At 42.4% G+C, this 20,082-nt stretch overlaps 1 protein-coding gene across 1 annotated transcript in view; it reads left to right on the top strand.

The window, feature by feature from the left end:
- The first annotated feature begins 17,956 nt into the window (after nt 1-17,956).
- The window catches only part of slc24a3 (solute carrier family 24 member 3), a 118,808-nt gene continuing 116,682 nt past the window's right edge, over nt 17,957-20,082 (top strand). Inside the window, exon 1 of the mRNA XM_034224157.1 lies at nt 17,957-18,628. Coding sequence (XP_034080048.1) covers nt 18,274-18,628 — 355 coding nt within the window. The 5' untranslated portion in view covers nt 17,957-18,273. The remainder of the gene's footprint in view (nt 18,629-20,082) is intronic.

Here is a 20,082-nt window from a genome sequence, read left to right as displayed (position 1 = left end):
GAGAGGAAAGCATTTTTGTCAAGAGTACTTGCTCACTTTGGTGACAAAAGATGGAACACCACTTCACCGATCTAAGAGGTCTATTCAAATAGTGCTTGTTATTCATGCATGAAAAGTTCACGACATAGTTCAACGATACTCTGTTCCGTTATGCAGGGCCGGACTGGGACAATAAGTCAGGCCGGGAATTATACACCCAGCCAGGCCACTACCAGTTTTATTTGTCAATTTTTACAGCGTTGCTGCCCATAGTGATAGCCCTCTAAATCTACTACCCAAAAATAAACATATGGACATGGGTTACTATTTAAAAAAATGTGCAAATCTATTTAGGAACCTATGTGAACATATTTTAAGTGGAGGTGGACCTCAAATCCTATAGGGGGGTCCGGGGGCATGCTCCCCCGGTAAGATTTTTTAAAAATGTTGGACTTAAATGCATCAATCTGGTGCATTTTGAGGGGGAAATAAAGAGACTACACCCATATGAAACAGAACTGTATACATTTAAATAATCATAAAAACATGGCCATAACCAATAACATACCATATCCAATATGAAAAAACATTGAAACTTGTTTATTTATTTGTTTTTGGTTCATTTATAGTTGTGAGTGTGTCTGTGCTCCTGAACCAGCCTCACCTGTCTCCCCCCTGCTCCTCTTTGAGGCAGCAGCAAAGACTAGTTTTAGCTCTCAACAAGTTTATCTTACCTTTTTTCACCTAGTTAACATTTTTTTTGTATTATTCATGCATATTTTACCAATCACTACCCCCTCAAATGGAAATATGTGTTTACATAAATGGTGACCAAACCCTTCGAGACCCACAGAGATAACTTAGACTAAGTTAACTATCTAAACACTCAGAGAGTCCTTTACCTCACCTGAGCTGTAGTTATCAGTCTCTCAGTCTGACAGGAGAGGACTCTCCTCCACCTTGTTGTTGAAAAAGCTCCTTATATCCATTATCGCAGCTAGCTAGCACCAGATGCTAACAACAATACACGTAACCGGTGCGCACGCTTTATCGCGCCACACTAACACACACCCTCCCGAGCTTGAATGACACACAAACCAATCGAGGGCATTAGTATGATCTGTATGAAAGTGGCCATGTTGGCAGGCCACATCATGTATACAGCCAGTCACCCTCTGTGAGGCAGAGTCAGACCCACATTTGCGTTCACAATACATACATTTAAAAAAAAAAAATCCTCAGGCCACTTAACAGGCCAGGCCATCGGGAAACCTCCCGGTCGTCCCGATGGCCAGTCCGGGCCTGCCGTTATGCATCGAGTTCATAAGATGCTCTGTTCTCTACATCAGGTTCATATGATGCTACTGTTACAATGTGTTTTCCTTTAGTTTTGTCTGCTAACATGATGCTCTTTTATTTCAATGTTTTTCTGTGTTCAGTTTTGTTTGTTGGAATGATCTTGTATTCAGTGTTTTTGAGGTCCCAGATGCTTCTAGATAGTATGTATTACACAACATCAAGCACATGTAGGTGTCAAAATGGTATGTATTGCATGTGTTCTTGTTCTCAAGTTATCCCAGTTCTGCAATTACATTGTTCCTAGTTAGCTAAGTGTCCTACAAGTATACTGTATATGTTTTGCCATGATCAGAGTAATACAATGTTTTTCTTTTGCAGGTACTTGTCAGTCATCGGATTTGTCATTAACATCGACACGTTGATGCTGATGATTCCTGAACTGCTCCAAGTTCAGCGGTATGTCCTCACCTACAGGTTCAGCCAGGATCACTTGGAGCTCCTATTTAATTCCATCAGAGCGTCAGGTAGGGTTGATGTTCTTTTAATTGCAATAAATTCTGAAAATGACTTATGAGTAATGTATGTATTGTGTGCCTGTTTTTCAGTGGCCCCATTTGGCCACCCCTATGAAAGATTTCTGGAGGCGCCACTGGTAGTTGCTAGCGGACACATTTATTGCTGTATACCTCAATTAATATGCTCTCCGTAGTACACTGTCTTGTCACTATATGAACCCTTGGGCAGTGTATACATTTCGACAGGGTAGCAGTATCTCAAACCGCACACGGCTGTACTGCTCTTACCGGAACTGACAATCGCCGCTTTTAGCTAGCTGTCTAGCAACGTTATCATTCATGGTAGCAAATAATTACAGACTACTCATGTAACCTTAGAAAAAAACAAATTAAAAAACCATATGTATTACTATTTTTGTTGTAGCGCTGTGATGACTGGAGCCCTTCTGATATGTAGCGCAGATGGAGGTAGTTAAGTGTGAGAAGTTTTCAGCGTTCCAGGCTCAACTGTTTGAACATAATGAGTGCACCATACGGGTTCTCATATTGCATTTTGCCATACGTCTCATTGGGACACACTTATGCCCTCAAAATAGCACATTTAAGTACAGAAATAAAATGAGACACAGCATGGCATGTCAGATGTACTGCTCAGTCAGTACCCAGTATGGGGTGAATTATTTTTGTTAGCAGTTCTCAAGACAGCAATATCAAACCGGAATCAGCCTGTTCTGAAAAAGCATATTTGGTTTGTGCATAGTAGCGTTTAAAAAGAAGAGCCCTGGAATGAATATCCTGATTACGTGTAGACTTTGTGTGCAGCTGCACCTAAAATGTCCCAAGTGCATCATTCTGTGCACTCAGGTGTACCTGCAGATGAGAGTACAGTGAAGAGCACATTTGTGACTGTGTGTGCATGTGGTGTGTGCACAAATCCGTGTGAATAAAAACAAAAACACCTGAACAAAACACTCTATAATCTTCTTACAGAGGACAAGATTATTTAACAAGAGGGCAGCAAGGATTTTGTTAATACAACTTTCCTCTCTGAACAAGCTGCAACTACCGTATGCACTGCTTCACCCTTTCACAAATAAATATGTTTCATACATACCACTACTTCCTCATAGAGTTCATCCAAGGTAAACTGCACATACCGTATGTAAACGCAACACAAGCCTCAAACATAGCCTCTCTCTCAACAAGATTTAAAATCTGATTACCCAATGGCGACCCACTTAAATGATGTTCATTGCATAACACAACACTAAAGTACTCCACAGAGGAAACAACCAACTGACAAATTCCTAGATCTGTACCAGTTTTAGAGCAAAACCTGTTGAGTTTGTTATACAATGGTGTAAGGGTATAGGTCATGATGTCATTAAATCCCAAATCAACTCTTCCCTTGAGGAGACCTAATGTGCACATTCATTTTCAAAGCAATCTGATGGGACTCCCGAGTGTTCAATATAAAACAATTGTGTAATAAATAATCTTACAAATACAATGTGTAAAACATTATATGTACAGTATAAATGAAATAATAATACATTCAAATGTTATTCATATTTTTATAATCATGGTTTGACAGAAAAAACAATTATTTCAAAATACCCGTTTTCAAATGTCTGTTTTTATTTCGTAACACCATAGTTCCCAATGGCCCCTTTTAATATAACACATTTTATATTACTAACGTCACTTTTCACAATGACATAACTGTTTTATAATATGATGTGACTCTTCATGGCAGTGGTGTGGTCACTGCTCTTACCTTTCAGCCAATCACCTGCCTCTGTTTTACTAGCAAACACATATCAACATCTGCTACCACATTTAGCACGGTAGCTGTTAGCTAAAGCAACAACAATGGAAAAGTTATTCTTTTTCATTTTGACTTAAGATCGTATTTATTTATTTATTTTTACATTTTTGTATATTTTCTGGGACTGTTGCAAAAACCAAGCAGTTCAAAGACATCAGATTTACAAACGAGAAGAGGTTAACCCCACTAAAGATTTTATAAGTTTTCAATGTAATTATTATTTAGCCTCTGAGTTGTGCTGATTCAAATCTATGGTAACAAAGAGTCACAACCGTCCCTGTTCCTAAAAGAAAAGGGAGTTGTTCCTTAAGCTTACTGCTGTATTTACACCCTCCACATTAAAGAGGTTTCTAAGGAGCCCAATGTGCAAAGCTCAATGTGGTTGGCTTAAACAGTATCTGGTAGTTCCGACACCTAATTTTTGGTAAATCCAAAAATGGTCAAAGAGCTTTATCGTCAATGGGGCATCCTCTAACGGCACAAACCATTCAATCAAATTAGCCATGCCCTAAATCATGCATGAAATTGCTAATTGCAGGCTTCTATTTATAGCGTAAAAATATATATGGGATGCTGGTCATAAAGTGTCAAATTAGGACATCAAACGTCTTCATCAAATGATTTATCTACAATTTTTGTCACGTCTATCTTTCAACAAACTCTATAATTATATTTATACTTATAATATCTTGTTATTTTTAGGTAAATATTTTTTTCTTAATAATCCTTTTAAGACCCTTAACAAACTCCCATAATCCACTTTGAGAACCACTGTAATGAACAGTTTTAATCTGTAATGTTTTAATTAATCCTCATGAGTTTCATTTTGAAACTGTACTCCTGAGCTGATCTACGTAAGGGGAAAAACAACATTAGGCATTTACCTTTCAGCCATTGTTACTTACTTCAGTTTTCTAATGATGGATTTGGAGTTGCGGAGGAAGGTTGGCTTTAGTTTATTATAGATATTTGTGAGCAATATGGACAGACCAAATGGTGTCGCAGTTGGTGAAGGTGGGACAGTCCTTTCTTTTTTTATGTAATGAATTTTAAACACACCTAATGACATTTCTTTGAGAAAGAAAATCCTTTTAACTGTTCCAACCGAATCCCTGATGATCAAAAGAGTGGACGAGCAGCTTCAATGGTTCACACAGAAAGGAATAAACATGGCATCCGTGAATCATCTACAGGACAATGCCTGAACACATCAAAGCAAAGTGTAACATCAAACTACAAACGCAATGTGTGTGTCTGTGTGTATGCAAGTGTGTAGAGAAGAGTTTAGCAAAGTCTTCTCTAGAACAGACTTTTTTGACGTATCCGTCATTGATAACAATTCAGTTTTTAAAGGCTTTTAAACTCTAAAGGTTACATTTTTAGGTTGTCAGTTATGAAATCACACAAACTGAGGTCAAGTGTTCAGAAAAATCGAACGTTTAGACATTTTGAACTTTGTACGGACAGATAATCCCCTAATACCAGAAAAAAAAACGTTCTAGGTAATCTTGGTCAAGAGAATCAAGGACCCATGGTTTGGAGACAGCAGTGCTTCCCCATTAGAGGAGGCGCCACAAGATGTACCCAATCGTGCACAAAGAGTTCTAATTATTTCAACTGTGACCTCTATTAACGCTGACCTTTCGATGTGCAACCAAGGGCGCCGGAAGCAGGGGGGGCCAGGGGGCCATTGGTCCCCCCACTTTTCAGCCCTGCCCCACATTTTCGCAGCAGCGGATGCCGCGGAACACTGTAAAAATCCCGTTTCAATAATTCCCCTCTACTCTAAAGTCGCATCTAAAACGCGATCTGATCTAGCTGTGTATATTTTGTTATTTTGGATTCTTATATTCAATCTCACTAGCTACAGGCATGTTTGAAGCTTGTAAAGGGAAGATGACAGCTCGCCTCTCACTCGCCACTCTGCTCTTCCACAGCGCCGCTCCCCCTCCCTCCCGCTGAAATTATGAATGTCAGGCGTATACTAATCATATATAACACGGCAGGGTCAGTTACAGTTTGTTTTTATCTGATTTCAAATAAACAAAGTCTTGGCTTTCAAAATATTAAACTTGTTTCGGCAAATTCAGATGATAATAGGCCTACAACTTTGAAGCTTGTAACGGCATAATTACAAAGCGGAGGAACGGAGTAACTTGACGTCACAGCAGGCATAACAACAGCCGGTGTTTCTCGGGACGGTTTTCCCGGGAAACAAACACAAGACACACAAAAATACCACACACACACACACACACACACACACTACACACACACACACACACACACACACACACACACACACCACACCACACACACACACACACACACCACACACACACACACACACACACACACACACCACACACACACACACACACACACACACACACACACACACATCACACACACATCACACACACACACACACACACACACACACACACACACACACACACACACACGGGCTTCACCCAGACCAGTAATCCAAACAAAAATATCTTCCCTCCGTACTATTTTGATCATTTGCTCCGCTAATAATCAATCAGATCGATGGATTCCAGAGAAGAGGAAACTTTAAAGGCCTTTTTCTCAAAATGATGACTTGGTGACAGTCATTATATAATGTGACATATTTTGCTTAATAATTGGAGTACAAAAACAATCCTGATATCATTAGAAAGCTAGGAATCTCCTCTTTCCAACAGTGTATACAACTCAAAATGTGTCTACGGGTCAATGCGACTGATTTCGATGGAGCAGGTCACTTTGCATTAGGTAAAATAAAGCAGGCAGACATAACAGGAAGAATATGTACATTTTAACCCAATCAAATAGGACATTGTCACACCATTCAAATGTATCAAATTACAACCAATAAAAAAGCTTACATTTTTTTAATTTGTTACGTTGTTTACTTTATTTAGGCGCATTCACACCGCAGTACTTTTCCCACAAAGGTTCATGAGAACTTAGTTCATGAGAACTCTTTAGTTCTCATGAACTACCGGAATAAGTCCCAGGCAAATGAAGCCGCTGACGTCACTTCTTCTTCTGCTTTGGGTTTACTGGCAGGCCGCAAACCACTTCACGGCGTATTACTGCCGCCCAAGTCCCCGGCCGGAAGTCCCCGGAGTTGGGGACTGGCTTCAGTAGAAGCTGCTGGGACTCCCAGCAGCTTCTACTGAAGGCCTTCGAGTAAATCGCCAGAACGCCGACACCTCCTCATCTCCACCGCTCCATGTTTTATTTTGTGTGCCCATAAGTTAGTCTCTCTGCGTTTCTGCGCTGGGCTAATGCTAATAATGCTAATGCGAGGATAATAAAATGGCGGCTTCACAACACTTTTTGGGAGTTTTACGGGGCGTGGTTTGCAATCCGCCCAGCCAATCAGACATAGGAACCTTTTTCTCCCACTAAAGTACCTGCTCTCTAGCAGGGACGGAAAAGGGGGTGAAAAAGTTCTCATGAACTAATTTGAGTTCCGGCTCTTTTTGGTGTGAACGCAACATTTCGGAACTATATCGGAACTAAAGTGGGAAAAGTACTGCGGTGTGAACGCGCCTTTTGTTACGTTGTTCTGTGTGTGTCAGCCGTTAACCAGAAATAATAGATACACTTGCAAACATGTCAGAAGAACCAGCGCAGAAGAAAACTAAATAGACTACAGTCAATCTAAATTTACATTTAACAACTGGAAGGTCACATCCCTGACATCCACACCTCCGGAGTCTGGACCTTCATCAACCATATAGGCCTAGAAGAACCAGCGCAGCCAGATGAATCCAAAAGCAGCAGCTCTGCGGCCGCAGAGACTGTCAAAACCGCCGCCGCCACCCCCACCGCCGTCGTTGAACCGAAACAGGCTGATTCCGACTGCATGGAGGTTTGTTGTCGGGACATTGAGGCGGGTAAAGCTGTACAGCTAACTGTCGAAAAAAAGGAGACCGCTAGATTATTTGGGCAAAGAGAAATGTACTTCAACGCAGAATGGTACAAAAACAGAGAGTGGTTAATTCTTTGCAAAACCACTTAACGGGCCTTCTGTGAAATATGCAGATTTGCTGCTGTCAAACGGCTTGTAACTTTCTCAAAATGTGGAGATGATAGCTTTGTTAATACCGGAGTTAATAACTGGAAAAAGTGCCCAAGCCTCCTGGACAGCCACGAAAAGTCTCATTTCCTGAGTGTATTAAAAAAAAGTGCGCTTTCTTCAGTCAAACACCAGTCAACATACAGCTTGTCAAACAACAGCGTATTGAGCAGAAAAAAAGAAGAGATGGAATGATGGAGCAACTGCGCTGTCTGCAGTTTCTAACCCGACAGGGCCTAGCAATCAGGGGGCATGCGGATAAGGAGAGCAGCAATTTCCAAAAGCTAGTTGAACTCGTAGCTGAGAAAAACCCCACTCTGAAAAGCTTCATGCTCACCGGGAGATATGCATCACATGAGACAATTAATGAACTTATAAATCAAATGTATCGGGAGTCTCTCACCAATATATTAACTGAAATTAAAAGCAATGCAAAACACTTTGCAGTTATTGTGGAAGAAACTCGCGATTGCTCCGGGCATGAACAATTGTCTCTGACTGTACGATGGGTATCAGCTGGTTATGTTGTCCATGAAAACTTCATAGGAATGTATGACTGTCCTAAGACTGACACAGAATCAATAACCCACTGATAAATTGCGATGTTAACAACCTCATATGTTTTTAACTTAGGATCATACCTGTGTTTAGTCTAAAAAAAGGTAAATGTGTGCATTTTATTATAAAGTTGTGTATATTTACAGACTGTTGCAAAAACTAAGAAGCTTACAAACATCAGGTTTAAAACTAAAAGAGCTTTACAAAAAAGTAACACAATTAAAGATGTTTGGAGTTTTATTTGAGTTATTAATTTACATTTTTTGTCACGGGGATGCTGATTTGAAACCGTTGTTACATACAGTTACGGCATTTCCTGTTTCTGCCGGAGAGAGGGGAGTTTGTCCCAAAGCTTGCCGCTGTATTTACTCCCTCCATCTGACAGGAGGGAGCCTCATGTGTCACTCCACGGAGTTCACTCCGTCACGGAGGGGGAGTGTGTAGGGGTAGGGTGTAGGGCGTGGTTTGGGATTGGGCCATACACACGCAGTTTTTTTGGCACCCCCACTTCTAAAATGAATCCGGAGCGCCTGTGTGCAACCAATCAGATAACAGGTGTATGAAGCACAAAATCTAGCAGGGGACGTAGCCTAACGTCAACAGACAACACCAGGTGAAGACAATAAGACAATCACAACAGTGGGAAAACAGACAAGGCAGGGAACGTACTTTAGATACATGAGGGTAGACAAGACTATCAAAATAAAACAGGAACCTATCTAAACACATAACATGAAACCTAAACTAGGGAACAATCTTAGCAGAGCCGTCTACGCACAACAGTACCCTCCCCTCTAGGGATGACACCTGACGGCCCAGGGACCTCCGGATGACACCTGTAGTAGTCCTCAATTAAGTCTTTGCCCACGATAAAACTGGACAGGACCCAGGACCGTTCTTCAGGTCCGTAGCCCTCCCAATCAACCAGGAATTGACGACCTCTGCCTCGTTTTTTCACTGACAGGAGACGTTTGACAGAGTACACCGGACCACCACCAACAACACGGGGGGAGGGGGGGGGGGGGGAAGGTTTGGAGGGTGGAACCAGGGGACTGTCCAGAACCGGCTTGATTCGGCTGCGTGGAACGTTGGATGAACCCGTAGTGACCTGGCAGACGGAGACGGACAGATACAGGATTGATTACTTTAGTGACAGGAAATGGACCCACAAACCTTGGAGCGAGCTTCTTTGACAAGACCCTGAGTGGCAGATCCTTTGTGGATAACCGCTGCCCTGGTCTGTATGTAGGTGCCGCCCGCCGCCGTTGATCCGCCACCGTCTTTATCCGAGCCGAATTCCTCAGGAGGACCCGACGAGCTGCAGCCCAGATACGGTGGCATCTTCTGACTAAGGCATGCGCAGATGGCACCACCACCTCCATCTCAGTTTCTGAGAATAGAGGAGGCTGATAGCCAAAGACACAGTGAAAGGGAGACAGACCGGTAGCAGAGGTGGGCAAAGAGTTGCGTGCATACTCCACCCATGTCAAATGCTCGCTCCAGGTTGCAGGGTTCTGAGAAACCAGGCAGCGCAGGCACGTCTCCAGCTCCTGGTTCAGCCGCTCCGTCTGTCCGTTGGACTGGGGATGATAACCTGAGGTGACGCTGACGGACGCTCCCAGGAGGGTGCAAAACTCCTTCCAGAACCTGGAGGAAAACTGAGGACCTCGATCTGACACAATGTCTCTGGGAATACCATGAATACGGACAACATGAGTCAATAACGCCTGAGCAGTCTCTTTAGCTGACGGCAACTTTGGCATGGCAATAAAATGGACCATCTTAGAGAACCTGTCCACTACAGTGAGGACAGTGGTGTTACCCTTGGATGGAGGAAGACCCGTGACGAAATCCAACGAAATGTCAGACCAGGGCCTGCTGGGAACGGGGCGAGGCTGCAGCAGTCCCATCTGTGATTTCGATGATGTCTTGTTCCTGGCACAAACTACACAGGCAGCCACATATTCGGAGACATCCTTAACCAAGGATGGCCACCAAAACCTCTGTCGAACGACGAATACGGTCCGCTTGACCCCTGGATGACAAGTAAGCAGTAATGTGTGAGACCAAGGAATAACCTGTGACCGCATGGATTCAGTCACGAATAGCCTATCCAATGGACAGCCACTAGGTTTCGGCCCCTCACCATTGACACGTTTCACCTGATCTACTATAGGCCATGTCACCGCCCCAACCACACGGGACAGTGGAAGGATTGGCTCTGGATCCTTGGCCATGGGCTCTGGGTCATGGAGGCGTGAGAGGACGTCAGGTTTGCCATTCTTGGACCCGGGTAAGACAATGTAAAGTCAAAACGGTTAAAAAAAAGTTGCCAACGGGCCTGGCGTGAGTTCAACCTCTTAGCTTTGCGGATGTATTGAAGATTCTTGTGGTCGGTCCAAACCAAGAACGGCTGTGGCGCCCCCTCAAGCCAGTGCCTCCACTCCTCCAGAGCCATCTTGACTACCAACAGCTCTCGGTTTCCGACGTCGTAGTTTCTCTCTGCAGGAGATAGTTTGCGAGACAAAAATCCCCAGCCGCTCTCTGTGAGAGAATGGCCCCCACCCCATCATTAGAGGCATCCACCTCCACAACAAACTGTCGTTGAGGATCAGGATTAGTCAGTATGGGAGCTGTGGTAAACCTTATTTTTAATTAATTAAAAGCCTCCTCGGCCCTGAGGCCCCACACAAAGTTAACCCCAGGTGAGGTCAGTGCATGAAGGGGAGCAGCAACAGAGCTAAAGTTCCTAATAAATCGTCTGCAGAAGTTAGCAAACCCCAAAAACTGCTGTACCTTCTTCCTATTGGTGGGGGTGGCCCAGTCTGCCACTGCACTGACCTTTGCAGGATCCATCAGGATTTGTCCAGGTGAAATGATGAATCCCAGGAATGAGACAGTTGATGCATGGAACTCACACTTCTCTGCTTTTACAAACAGGTGATTATCCAGTAGGCGCTGTAGTACTTGGTGGACATGTTGCACATGAGTCTCCTTATCAGGAGAGAAGATTAAAATGGCATCCAAATACACAAAGACAAACACGTTCAAAAACTCCCTGAGTACATCATTGACCAGCGCCTGGAAAACTGCTGGGGCGTTAGTTAACCCGAAAGGCATTACGAGGTACTCGTAATGTCCTGTCGGGGTATTAAATCCAGTTTTCCACTCATCCCCCTCCCTTATTCTTACCAGATAATAAGCGTTGCGTAAATCCAGTTTTGTGAACACTTTAGTGTCCTGCAATAGGTCAAAAGCAGAGTCAATGAGAGGGAATCTGTTTTTTACCGTGATGTCATTCAGTGGACTGTAATCAATGCAGGGACGGTGAGACCCATCTTTCTTCTTCACAAAGAAGAAGCCCGCTCCGGCAGGAGAGGAAGACGGTCGGACGAGTCCTGCCTTGAGTGAGGTGTCGATGTAATCCTTCATGGACCCCTTTTCTGGAGCTGACAGGGAGTACAGACGGCCCTTGGGAATTGTGGATCCTGGCAACAAGTCTATAGCACAATCATAAGGCCGATGGGGTGGTAGTGCACTCGCCCTAGCTTTACTAAAGACTTCCTTTAGTTCATGATAACATGTGGGGACCTTTGAAAAATCAGGGTACTCAGAAAAACTGTCAGAAAGAGGTTCGTTGTGACAGTCTGCTTTAGAAGTGGAGATCTTTCTCAGTACCAACTTACTCTGATCGTGTACACACTTCTGTTTACACAACATTCCCCAATCTTGTACTTTTCCTGATCGCCAATCGATGACAGGATTGTGCAAAAGTAACCAAGGGTAACCTAAAATTATCGGGTGTTGAGCTGATTTAAACACATGAAAAACTATGTTCTCAACATTAGTGTCATTGATTGTCATTCTTACAGGTGTGGTGCAATGAGTCACTGTGAATAGTAGGCGCCCATTTAACACGTTCGCCTTTAACGGTGAAGGTAATGGAGTCAACGTCAGGTTAAGCTTAAGAGCTAGCTCTTTATCCAAAAAACTCTCATCGGCTGCAGAATCTACAAGTGCCCCCTGTTCAATAACCTGATTACCTTCACATAGCATAACTTGAGTTAATGTCCGTGGAGGGTCAAAAAAGTCAGATTGGCTCACTAGTGTCTTCCCTTTCACCGGCGAGCCTGATCTTTTACTGGACACATGGCTTGTTGATGACCCTGTTGACCGCAGTAGAAACATCTTGCCTCCACTAAGCGGCGACGTTTGTTCCTCCGGTGAGATTCTGGCCCTGCCAACCTGCATCAGCTCCTCCGAGTCAATGGGGGGCGCTGTGGCCTCTGAAGCAGGTGACGAGCCGAATGATGTCCTCCGGACAGGATGAAAAGCTAGTGAGAACCCCCTGGTTCCGCTGGACGAAACGGCAGTCTTCTTTCTTTCTCTATCCCTCTCACAGATACGATTGTCAATCTTAATAGCAGCCGCTACCATAGTTTCTAAGTCTGTGGGAGGATCCATAAGCAATAAATGATCCTTACTTTTCTCTGATAGTCCGTTCCGAAATATGTCCCTTAACGCTAAATCATTCCAATCGCAATCAATAGCCATAGTGCGGAACTCAATTGCATAATCCGCTACTCGCCGTTGATTTTGCTGAATGTATGTCAAATTCTGTGCGCTCTCTACAGCTGGTGTGTGATGTGCAAACACTCTTTTAAACAAGTGGATGAACTGAGAGACAGAGTTGCAAGTTGCAGAATTTTTCTCCCACTCCGCCGTAGCCCATGCAGCCGCACGGCCGGACAGATGAGAAATGATAAATGCGATCTGAGCATAATCAGAGCTATATATGTAGGGCATTAACTTAAAGTGTGGATCGCACTGAGTCAGAAAGGATTTACAGTCATTGGAATCTCCAGAAAACTTATCTGGAGGGGCCAAGCGAGGCAACGGGACAGCATGAGATCCAGGAAGCGGCGCCGCTGTAGTTGGAGGGGCTGCCAGCTGTTGAGGATGAGCCGCAGCATCAGGTAATGCCGGAGCAGTGGCACCAGCGTCCAGGCGTGCCAGCACACGATGCGCCGCCTCCGCGATGTCGCTGATTTGGGTGTTGACAGATGCTTGGAGTCCATGCTGCTGCTCCGCCAGGTCCATCACTGCCTGGTGTATGACAGAGAGAGAACTTCTCCTCATGATGGTGACGGTGTAGACGTTTGCCCTGAAGTCGTATCGCTGCTTTAACTGGTTCTGCATCTGCTAATTCCATGTTTTTGGCCAGATTGTACTGTGCAGGCTGTACAAAGGCGTGGAATCAAATGCACGATGCAGAGACAAACAAAGTATCAAAATAAAGTGTTTTAATGTAAACAGGTCATAACACACTGAATACATAAAGCAACAAAACAAACACTCAATAAACTGTCTAACCTATACTATCACAAAACTACAAAAACGACTTACTCGCAAACTATCTAACTCTATCTAACTCTATGGACGATAACTCTATGGACAAATGATCTTAACGCTGGAATGCTTGGAACACACAAGACAATCTGGAAACGAGACAGGGGAAGACGAAAACTATATATACTAGACAGACAACACCAGGTGAAGACAATTAGACAATCACAACAGCGGGAAAACAGACAAGGCAGGAAACGTACTTTAGACACATGAGGGTAGACAAGACTATCAAAATAAAACAGGAACCTATCTAAACACATAATAACATGACACCTAGGGAACAATCTTAGCAGAGCCGTCTACGCACAACAGTCATCTATTCTAACTGATTTTTCTTTATTTCTGAATACCCTATGAAGGGACTCTACAACAGGCATACCCTGGAACACAGACACTTAAAACTAAATATTTGCATGCGCATTAAAATCCTTATTTTCTTTTGTCGTGTACCATTATGTTCTAGGGATCTGGTTCATCATTTTGATTATGAATCCATACTCTTGAATAGATTATGGGATACAGTGGTACATTCCTTTAAGAATATTGATCATCAGATCCGGTCACCATCGCTATAAGGTTTTCATTTGTTGTATATCAGTGTCAACAGTATATAATGATATGGAGTTATTACATAAACTATGAGATATGTGGTCTCATTCTGCAGGGAATTAAAACAAATAACATTTTTTTAGTAAGAGTAGATGATGTAAAATACAACATGTAGTTGTGTTGCAGATTTTTGCAGAATGATGAGGTTAAAAATCCCTTGCTGCCTCCTAATCCAGCACACTCGATGTCATTGTCATTGTGTGGAATCATGGCAGACGCTTTTGCTCAGGATGAGGATTATGCCCAATCCGTCATGAAGGAAGTGTGTGTGTGTGTGTGTGTGTATGTGTGTGTGTTTTTTGGTGTGGGTGTAATCTGGGAGCTCTGCCACACTGCCTTCTTTCTCTGACGTGACAATATAGCTCTCCTGTTTCCTTTCTCCCTGCGATGACATCATTACTCAACTCAGTGCGAGGGTAAGTGACCTAAGAACCTGAGGGATTTTCGCAAATACTTTATGCATGAATCTTCACTGCAGTCAGATAACGTGGTCCACAGTTATGAAAATATGACAGATACATTTCAATCTCGATTGCTGTTTAGGGCGTTCCAGTTGTTCTGGGAAGAGGGAATATCTGAGTTCCCAGTCGGATATTTCGACTGTGAGGTGGGAGATCATCATTCAAAATGGAGTCTCTGCATATTATGAACACTTTGATAATACAACATTTGTAGCTCTTCTGTGCCACATTAAATCTGTACATATGGTACTGCTTATCAGTTGATATGTTGCTACGCAGTTTGTATTCACAAAATAAAAAATAAAGCATAGTTATCAACCGCCAGCCCAGTGCTAACAATGGCTAGCCCGAGGTGATTGCTTAAGCTGTAAACAAGGCGAACAGCTTTCTTGCGGGCGGAAATCTTTTTCCAACTTGTGCTCCTGGAACGCAGTCATCTCAAATGTGATGTCATTCCCAGTTCCAACTTCCGAGATAAAATGTTAATGCACTAATAATAATAACTTTCTCCTTCCCTTTTACTTATGTTCCTTTCTCTGCTGTGCTTCTTGAATAAAAACATCCATCTAATGCAGTGATTCTCAAACCTTTTTCAATAATGTACCCCCTTTGAAAAAAAAAAATTCAGCCAAGTACCCCCTGATCAGCGCAAACAATATTTGTTAGGGAAAAAAAGCCTATAAAGAGGTACAGTACAGCCTTGCACCATCAACAGGGGCCCCAAGCGACATTGTGAGATGAGGCCCCCCCCCAACCGATAGGAGTGAAAAAAATATATTTTGGAAACAAAGTAAGCTACTTTGCCAATGTAATTCCTGTTTATTATTATTATTATCAACACAGTTACTTTTTTCTGTGCATGTATGTCGTTCAGTATGCGTTTACAGGTGAATTTACGCCTGCATTTCTTGCCAAATACTAGCCTCAAAAAGATTAAAATATAATGAATGCAAATAAACTACTTCTACTAATAATAATAATCAATTCAATAATATAAATACTATATTCTTTTATTATAATATAGTTGTAATATAGTATAAGACAAAACATGCTTATTACATGCACAAAAACTGATATTTCTTAAATCTGTATTCTAGTTCCCTCTGTCAGCAATGTATCAACAACTACACACACTTTTCTATCAGTATTTCTCTGTGCTGTGGTTGACATGATGATGACTGTTAGGAGTTAAGGGGAGAGGCTGAGCATCACCAGGAAATGTGCAAATTGACATAAAAATGAATAAAAGGGGAAAAAATGCTCCATGTTTTTTAGGCTGTAAACTTTAACTGTTACATAAGCCAACTAGACAGTTTATCACTCTTCCTCCTGTACATTAGCAGATAAAAGGCATCACATACTTGAATGAATGGTAAATAAAGAATGCTGGAAATAACTGCATCTCCATTAGCCTATATGCTCTGCAGAGACTGCCTTCTTCATGTCGTGAATTGCAGCTGATGTTTTAATATGGCAATTGGCAATTTGACTTATACAACATTCGCAAGTTGTAAATGTTTGACTCATACAATAACCCACCTTCGAGTGATGCTCTAGTTTCTTCATGTTTTTTTTTTTTCCCTCTTGCTTGCGCCGGACTAAAACTGTCTTTTCACCGACATCTCTTCACCTGCACTAGTGGCCTTATCAAAGCCGTGATTGGTCAGATGTCGATTAATTGCAACGGTGTCGGGGTTACAGACGTGCTCCCCTTGTCACCTCTCACTCTCACTCTCGCGGGGGGTGCGCGGAGAACTGCGAGGAGAACTGCGCATAGCAGCTGAGGCCCTCTGGGCGGGGGCCCCTGCGCAAGGCGGGGCCCCATGCAGCCTGCGTGATTGGCCTGTAGGGAGGGGCGGCCCTGATCATCAGTGTCTGATTTATTAAAACAACAACATTGTAACTGAGAATCACTTAAATGCTACATTTCAAATGTTTACAATCCATCACTAAATTCATGGCCAACCAATTTTAATATCATGCAATAACACTAAGATGACATTAGTTGCATTGAACTGATCTTTTTAATAAGTTGTACTTACAATTTAGTGAGAAACATGGGCTTGTGCTTCACTGAGGATCAATCAACCAATCAATGTTTATTTATATAGCCCAATATCACAAATGTTACATTTGTCTCAGTGGACTTCACAGTGTGTACAGAATATCAGTATGACAATACGACACCCTCTGTCCTTAGACCCTCACATCGTACAAGGAAAAACTTCCGGAGAAAACTCCACAGTTTAAAGGGAAAAATGGGAGAAACCTCAGGGAGAGCAACAGAGGAGGGATCCCTCTCCCAGGACGGACAGACGTGCAATAGATGCCGTGTGTAATTGAAAAGATAATACATCTTTGTCATTCTGACAGGGAGGCAACTGCAGTTATTACACTTCGTGTTTTGAAATATGTGTAACTCTAGTCTATTAATATAAAACACACACTGCTCAAACTTCGTTACTTTTCCTAAAATTGGTACTGTATATTTATCTTTTTCTTTTTTTTTTTTTCATTAACATAAAATAAATTTCACGTACCCCCTGCAGTAATCCAACGTACCCCTAGGGGTTCGCGTTTGAGAATTTGAGAACCACTGATCTAATGTGTCATTATAGAGAGGTCAGAGGCCTCTTTTTAGATCCAGCAGTTGTGTATTATTGTGATGCATAACAGTTTACTAGAATACTTTCAGAACTTTTTATGTTTTGTGTAAATATTTCAAATTTTGAAGAAGGATTACAATATCAGACTCTGACTCCGCCTCTGACTCCCTTTCATCGGCTCTACACTATATTATAAAACATCATATTATGTACACAATTCCCTATAGGCATTTAGGAAATGTCTAAAATGTCTAAAAAAAAAAGGGGCTGTAACGGATCTGATACAGACTGATCCAGATTTGAATTATTTCCTACGTAACAAAAAGGGTGCTCCGCTTATTGGTCAATTCTCCACCTATCAGGGGAATGAGAGGTTGGGCCACGGCCGGCCATTGCCACTCGAAAGCGCTGGAGACGCTGTAGTATATGCCAGGCCTGTAAGTGGCGCTGTAGTCTGCCACAAAAGCAGCGAAGAAGACTTCCCTTGCATGGTTGCCATGGTTGCCCTTGTCTCTCTGTCACATCTCCAGCTCAGCAGCAGCACATGCCGCTTCAGATGAACATGACACGGAACTCCAGCGCTTCTTCAAGAACATCACCTCAGAGAACCACACTCCTAGCGAATTGCTTTGGCCAGGGAGCCCGCCCCTCTGCCACCAAACACGGTGGAAGCACTGTGGCGAGGCAGTTATGCTCAACCACTTCAAGCTGCGTCAAACGCCTCACAGTTAGACAAATCGGAAATTACAGTCTATACAGCCATTTAATGAAACTATGTATAGACGGTAAAGTACCTTGGTCAAACAAATACCTTCGACATAAATAACTTTCTATCTCGCAACCATTTTTGCTGTAGCTAGTCACGTTTTGCTAGCTGGAGTTTTATTTTGAAATATGACACCGGACGTTTTAGCTTATGCACACTGTTAAACTTTACAAATCCATCGACAAGCCAGTCATATCTTCCCTCGTCGAGGAACTTCAGTGCCCATACAGCACCTCACTGTGTCTCTTCCTCTCGCTTCAGTTTCTCGTACCTTTGCACCACCACCGGGGGTTCCGCCGGAACGCTCGCCGAAAGAAGAGCGACATGGCCCGCGTGGTGGTTGAAGGGATGCCGGAGACGGCCGCCGGAGGAGGAGGGATGCTGAACCGACGGAAAAGCAAAGCCAGGCGGAGAAAGCGAAAGGAGTTGTTCGCCATCCAGATGTGCTTTGCCGGGGTAATGCTCGGGCTTGTCGTAGGGCTCAAGTCTGTGGCTCAGAAAGCAGGTAAGGGGCAGTTTAGACTTCCTTATCTCCTATTGTCAATTAAAATTAATGTTTATTTTGTTAAGAGGACAGCGTTTATTCGAAGTTTTGGCAAGCAGGAACAACAGGCAGTTTGGAGGCAAACGAAACATACTGTCATGGTTATATTTAAGCATTTTCTGATAATCTTTTGGGCTTTTTGTGACATTGATCATTCCTACAACAACACATTAATAGCCTATGCCAAAATATAAAATATAGGCCTACAGACAAGGTTTCAATATAACTAATGTAAAAATATATCTGACTTTTTTTAAATCAAGGAATGGTTGTAGGCTGTAACATGTGGATTTATGAACACGGGCACACAAATAAACAAATGCAATTGGGTACCAAATATAGTACAACCTATAAACTTATAATTGCAATGGCTGTCACATGCATTTAGAAAATAAAGACCCCAATAGGATTAGTATCGATAGGCCTGTATCAGATTTTTTGTTAGGGTACACTACAGCTTTATGGGTATCAGTGCAAACATTTACAACCACTGTAAAGAACGAAACAACAACATGCCTTCTTCTTGCAGCTCAACATCTGTAACTAATAATCCCCTGGAAATGGTAGTGTTGACTCTGCTGCTCTGTGAATTACTTAACAGAAATCCACAGCTACAGTAAGCAGAGGCAGCTGATGGGCTGGATATGAATTTGTTGTAGGTACGCCGGCAGCTTATTCTGAGAACACTGGTGACATTGACTCAATGTCAAGCTTGAGGGCAATATTCTTAACTGGAATTATCATTCTAACAGCTTATCACCTCTAGCTGGGATCTTCATATCCACTGGGTTATCAGTATTCATCTTATCATAATGGAGGTGTCAGTTATAGGGCTGCACAATTAATCAAAATGTAATCGAAAAAAATACGGACTAGGGCAACATCCAATTCCCAGAAAGTGCAATATGAGTTGAAGGCAAACATTATTGATACTATTCTATATAAAATGTTTTGTTTCTGCAAAGAATGTGTGGCCTAAACAGTATTCTAAACTTAATAAAAAAAATCATTATTTTGTTACAGACCCACACCATTATCATTATTATATTTTTTCAATGATAATGGCAGTTATATTTCAAAAATGGTAATTCCTTCTAATCTAATATTCACATCACATTTGTACTATCAGTCAAAATAATCACAATTGGTTATTTTTTCCAAATCATGCAGCCCTAGTCAGTTATAACATTTAAGTAGTGTAAAATAGTATGCACCAATAATTTAGTGTCTTTGTCAGCTGCTGGGTGTTACTAAAAATAACCAGTGATGTCATCAGGATGTGAATGAAACAATTATTATAGCTGTATAGAATCATATTAAGGACCAGGGGCTTCTTGTCCACCTTTCAAAACACATTGTTGATAACCTCTTGTAGTACCAGAGGGATAGCATATATGTTAGGATGTTCTACTGTT

This window comes from Gymnodraco acuticeps, unplaced genomic scaffold (genome assembly GCF_902827175.1).
Source record: "Gymnodraco acuticeps unplaced genomic scaffold, fGymAcu1.1, whole genome shotgun sequence".
NCBI classification, from domain to species: Eukaryota; Metazoa; Chordata; class Actinopteri; order Perciformes; family Bathydraconidae; genus Gymnodraco; species Gymnodraco acuticeps.
Note: the sequence above shows the minus strand (reverse complement) of the source record. Positions and strands in the feature narration are given on the sequence as shown.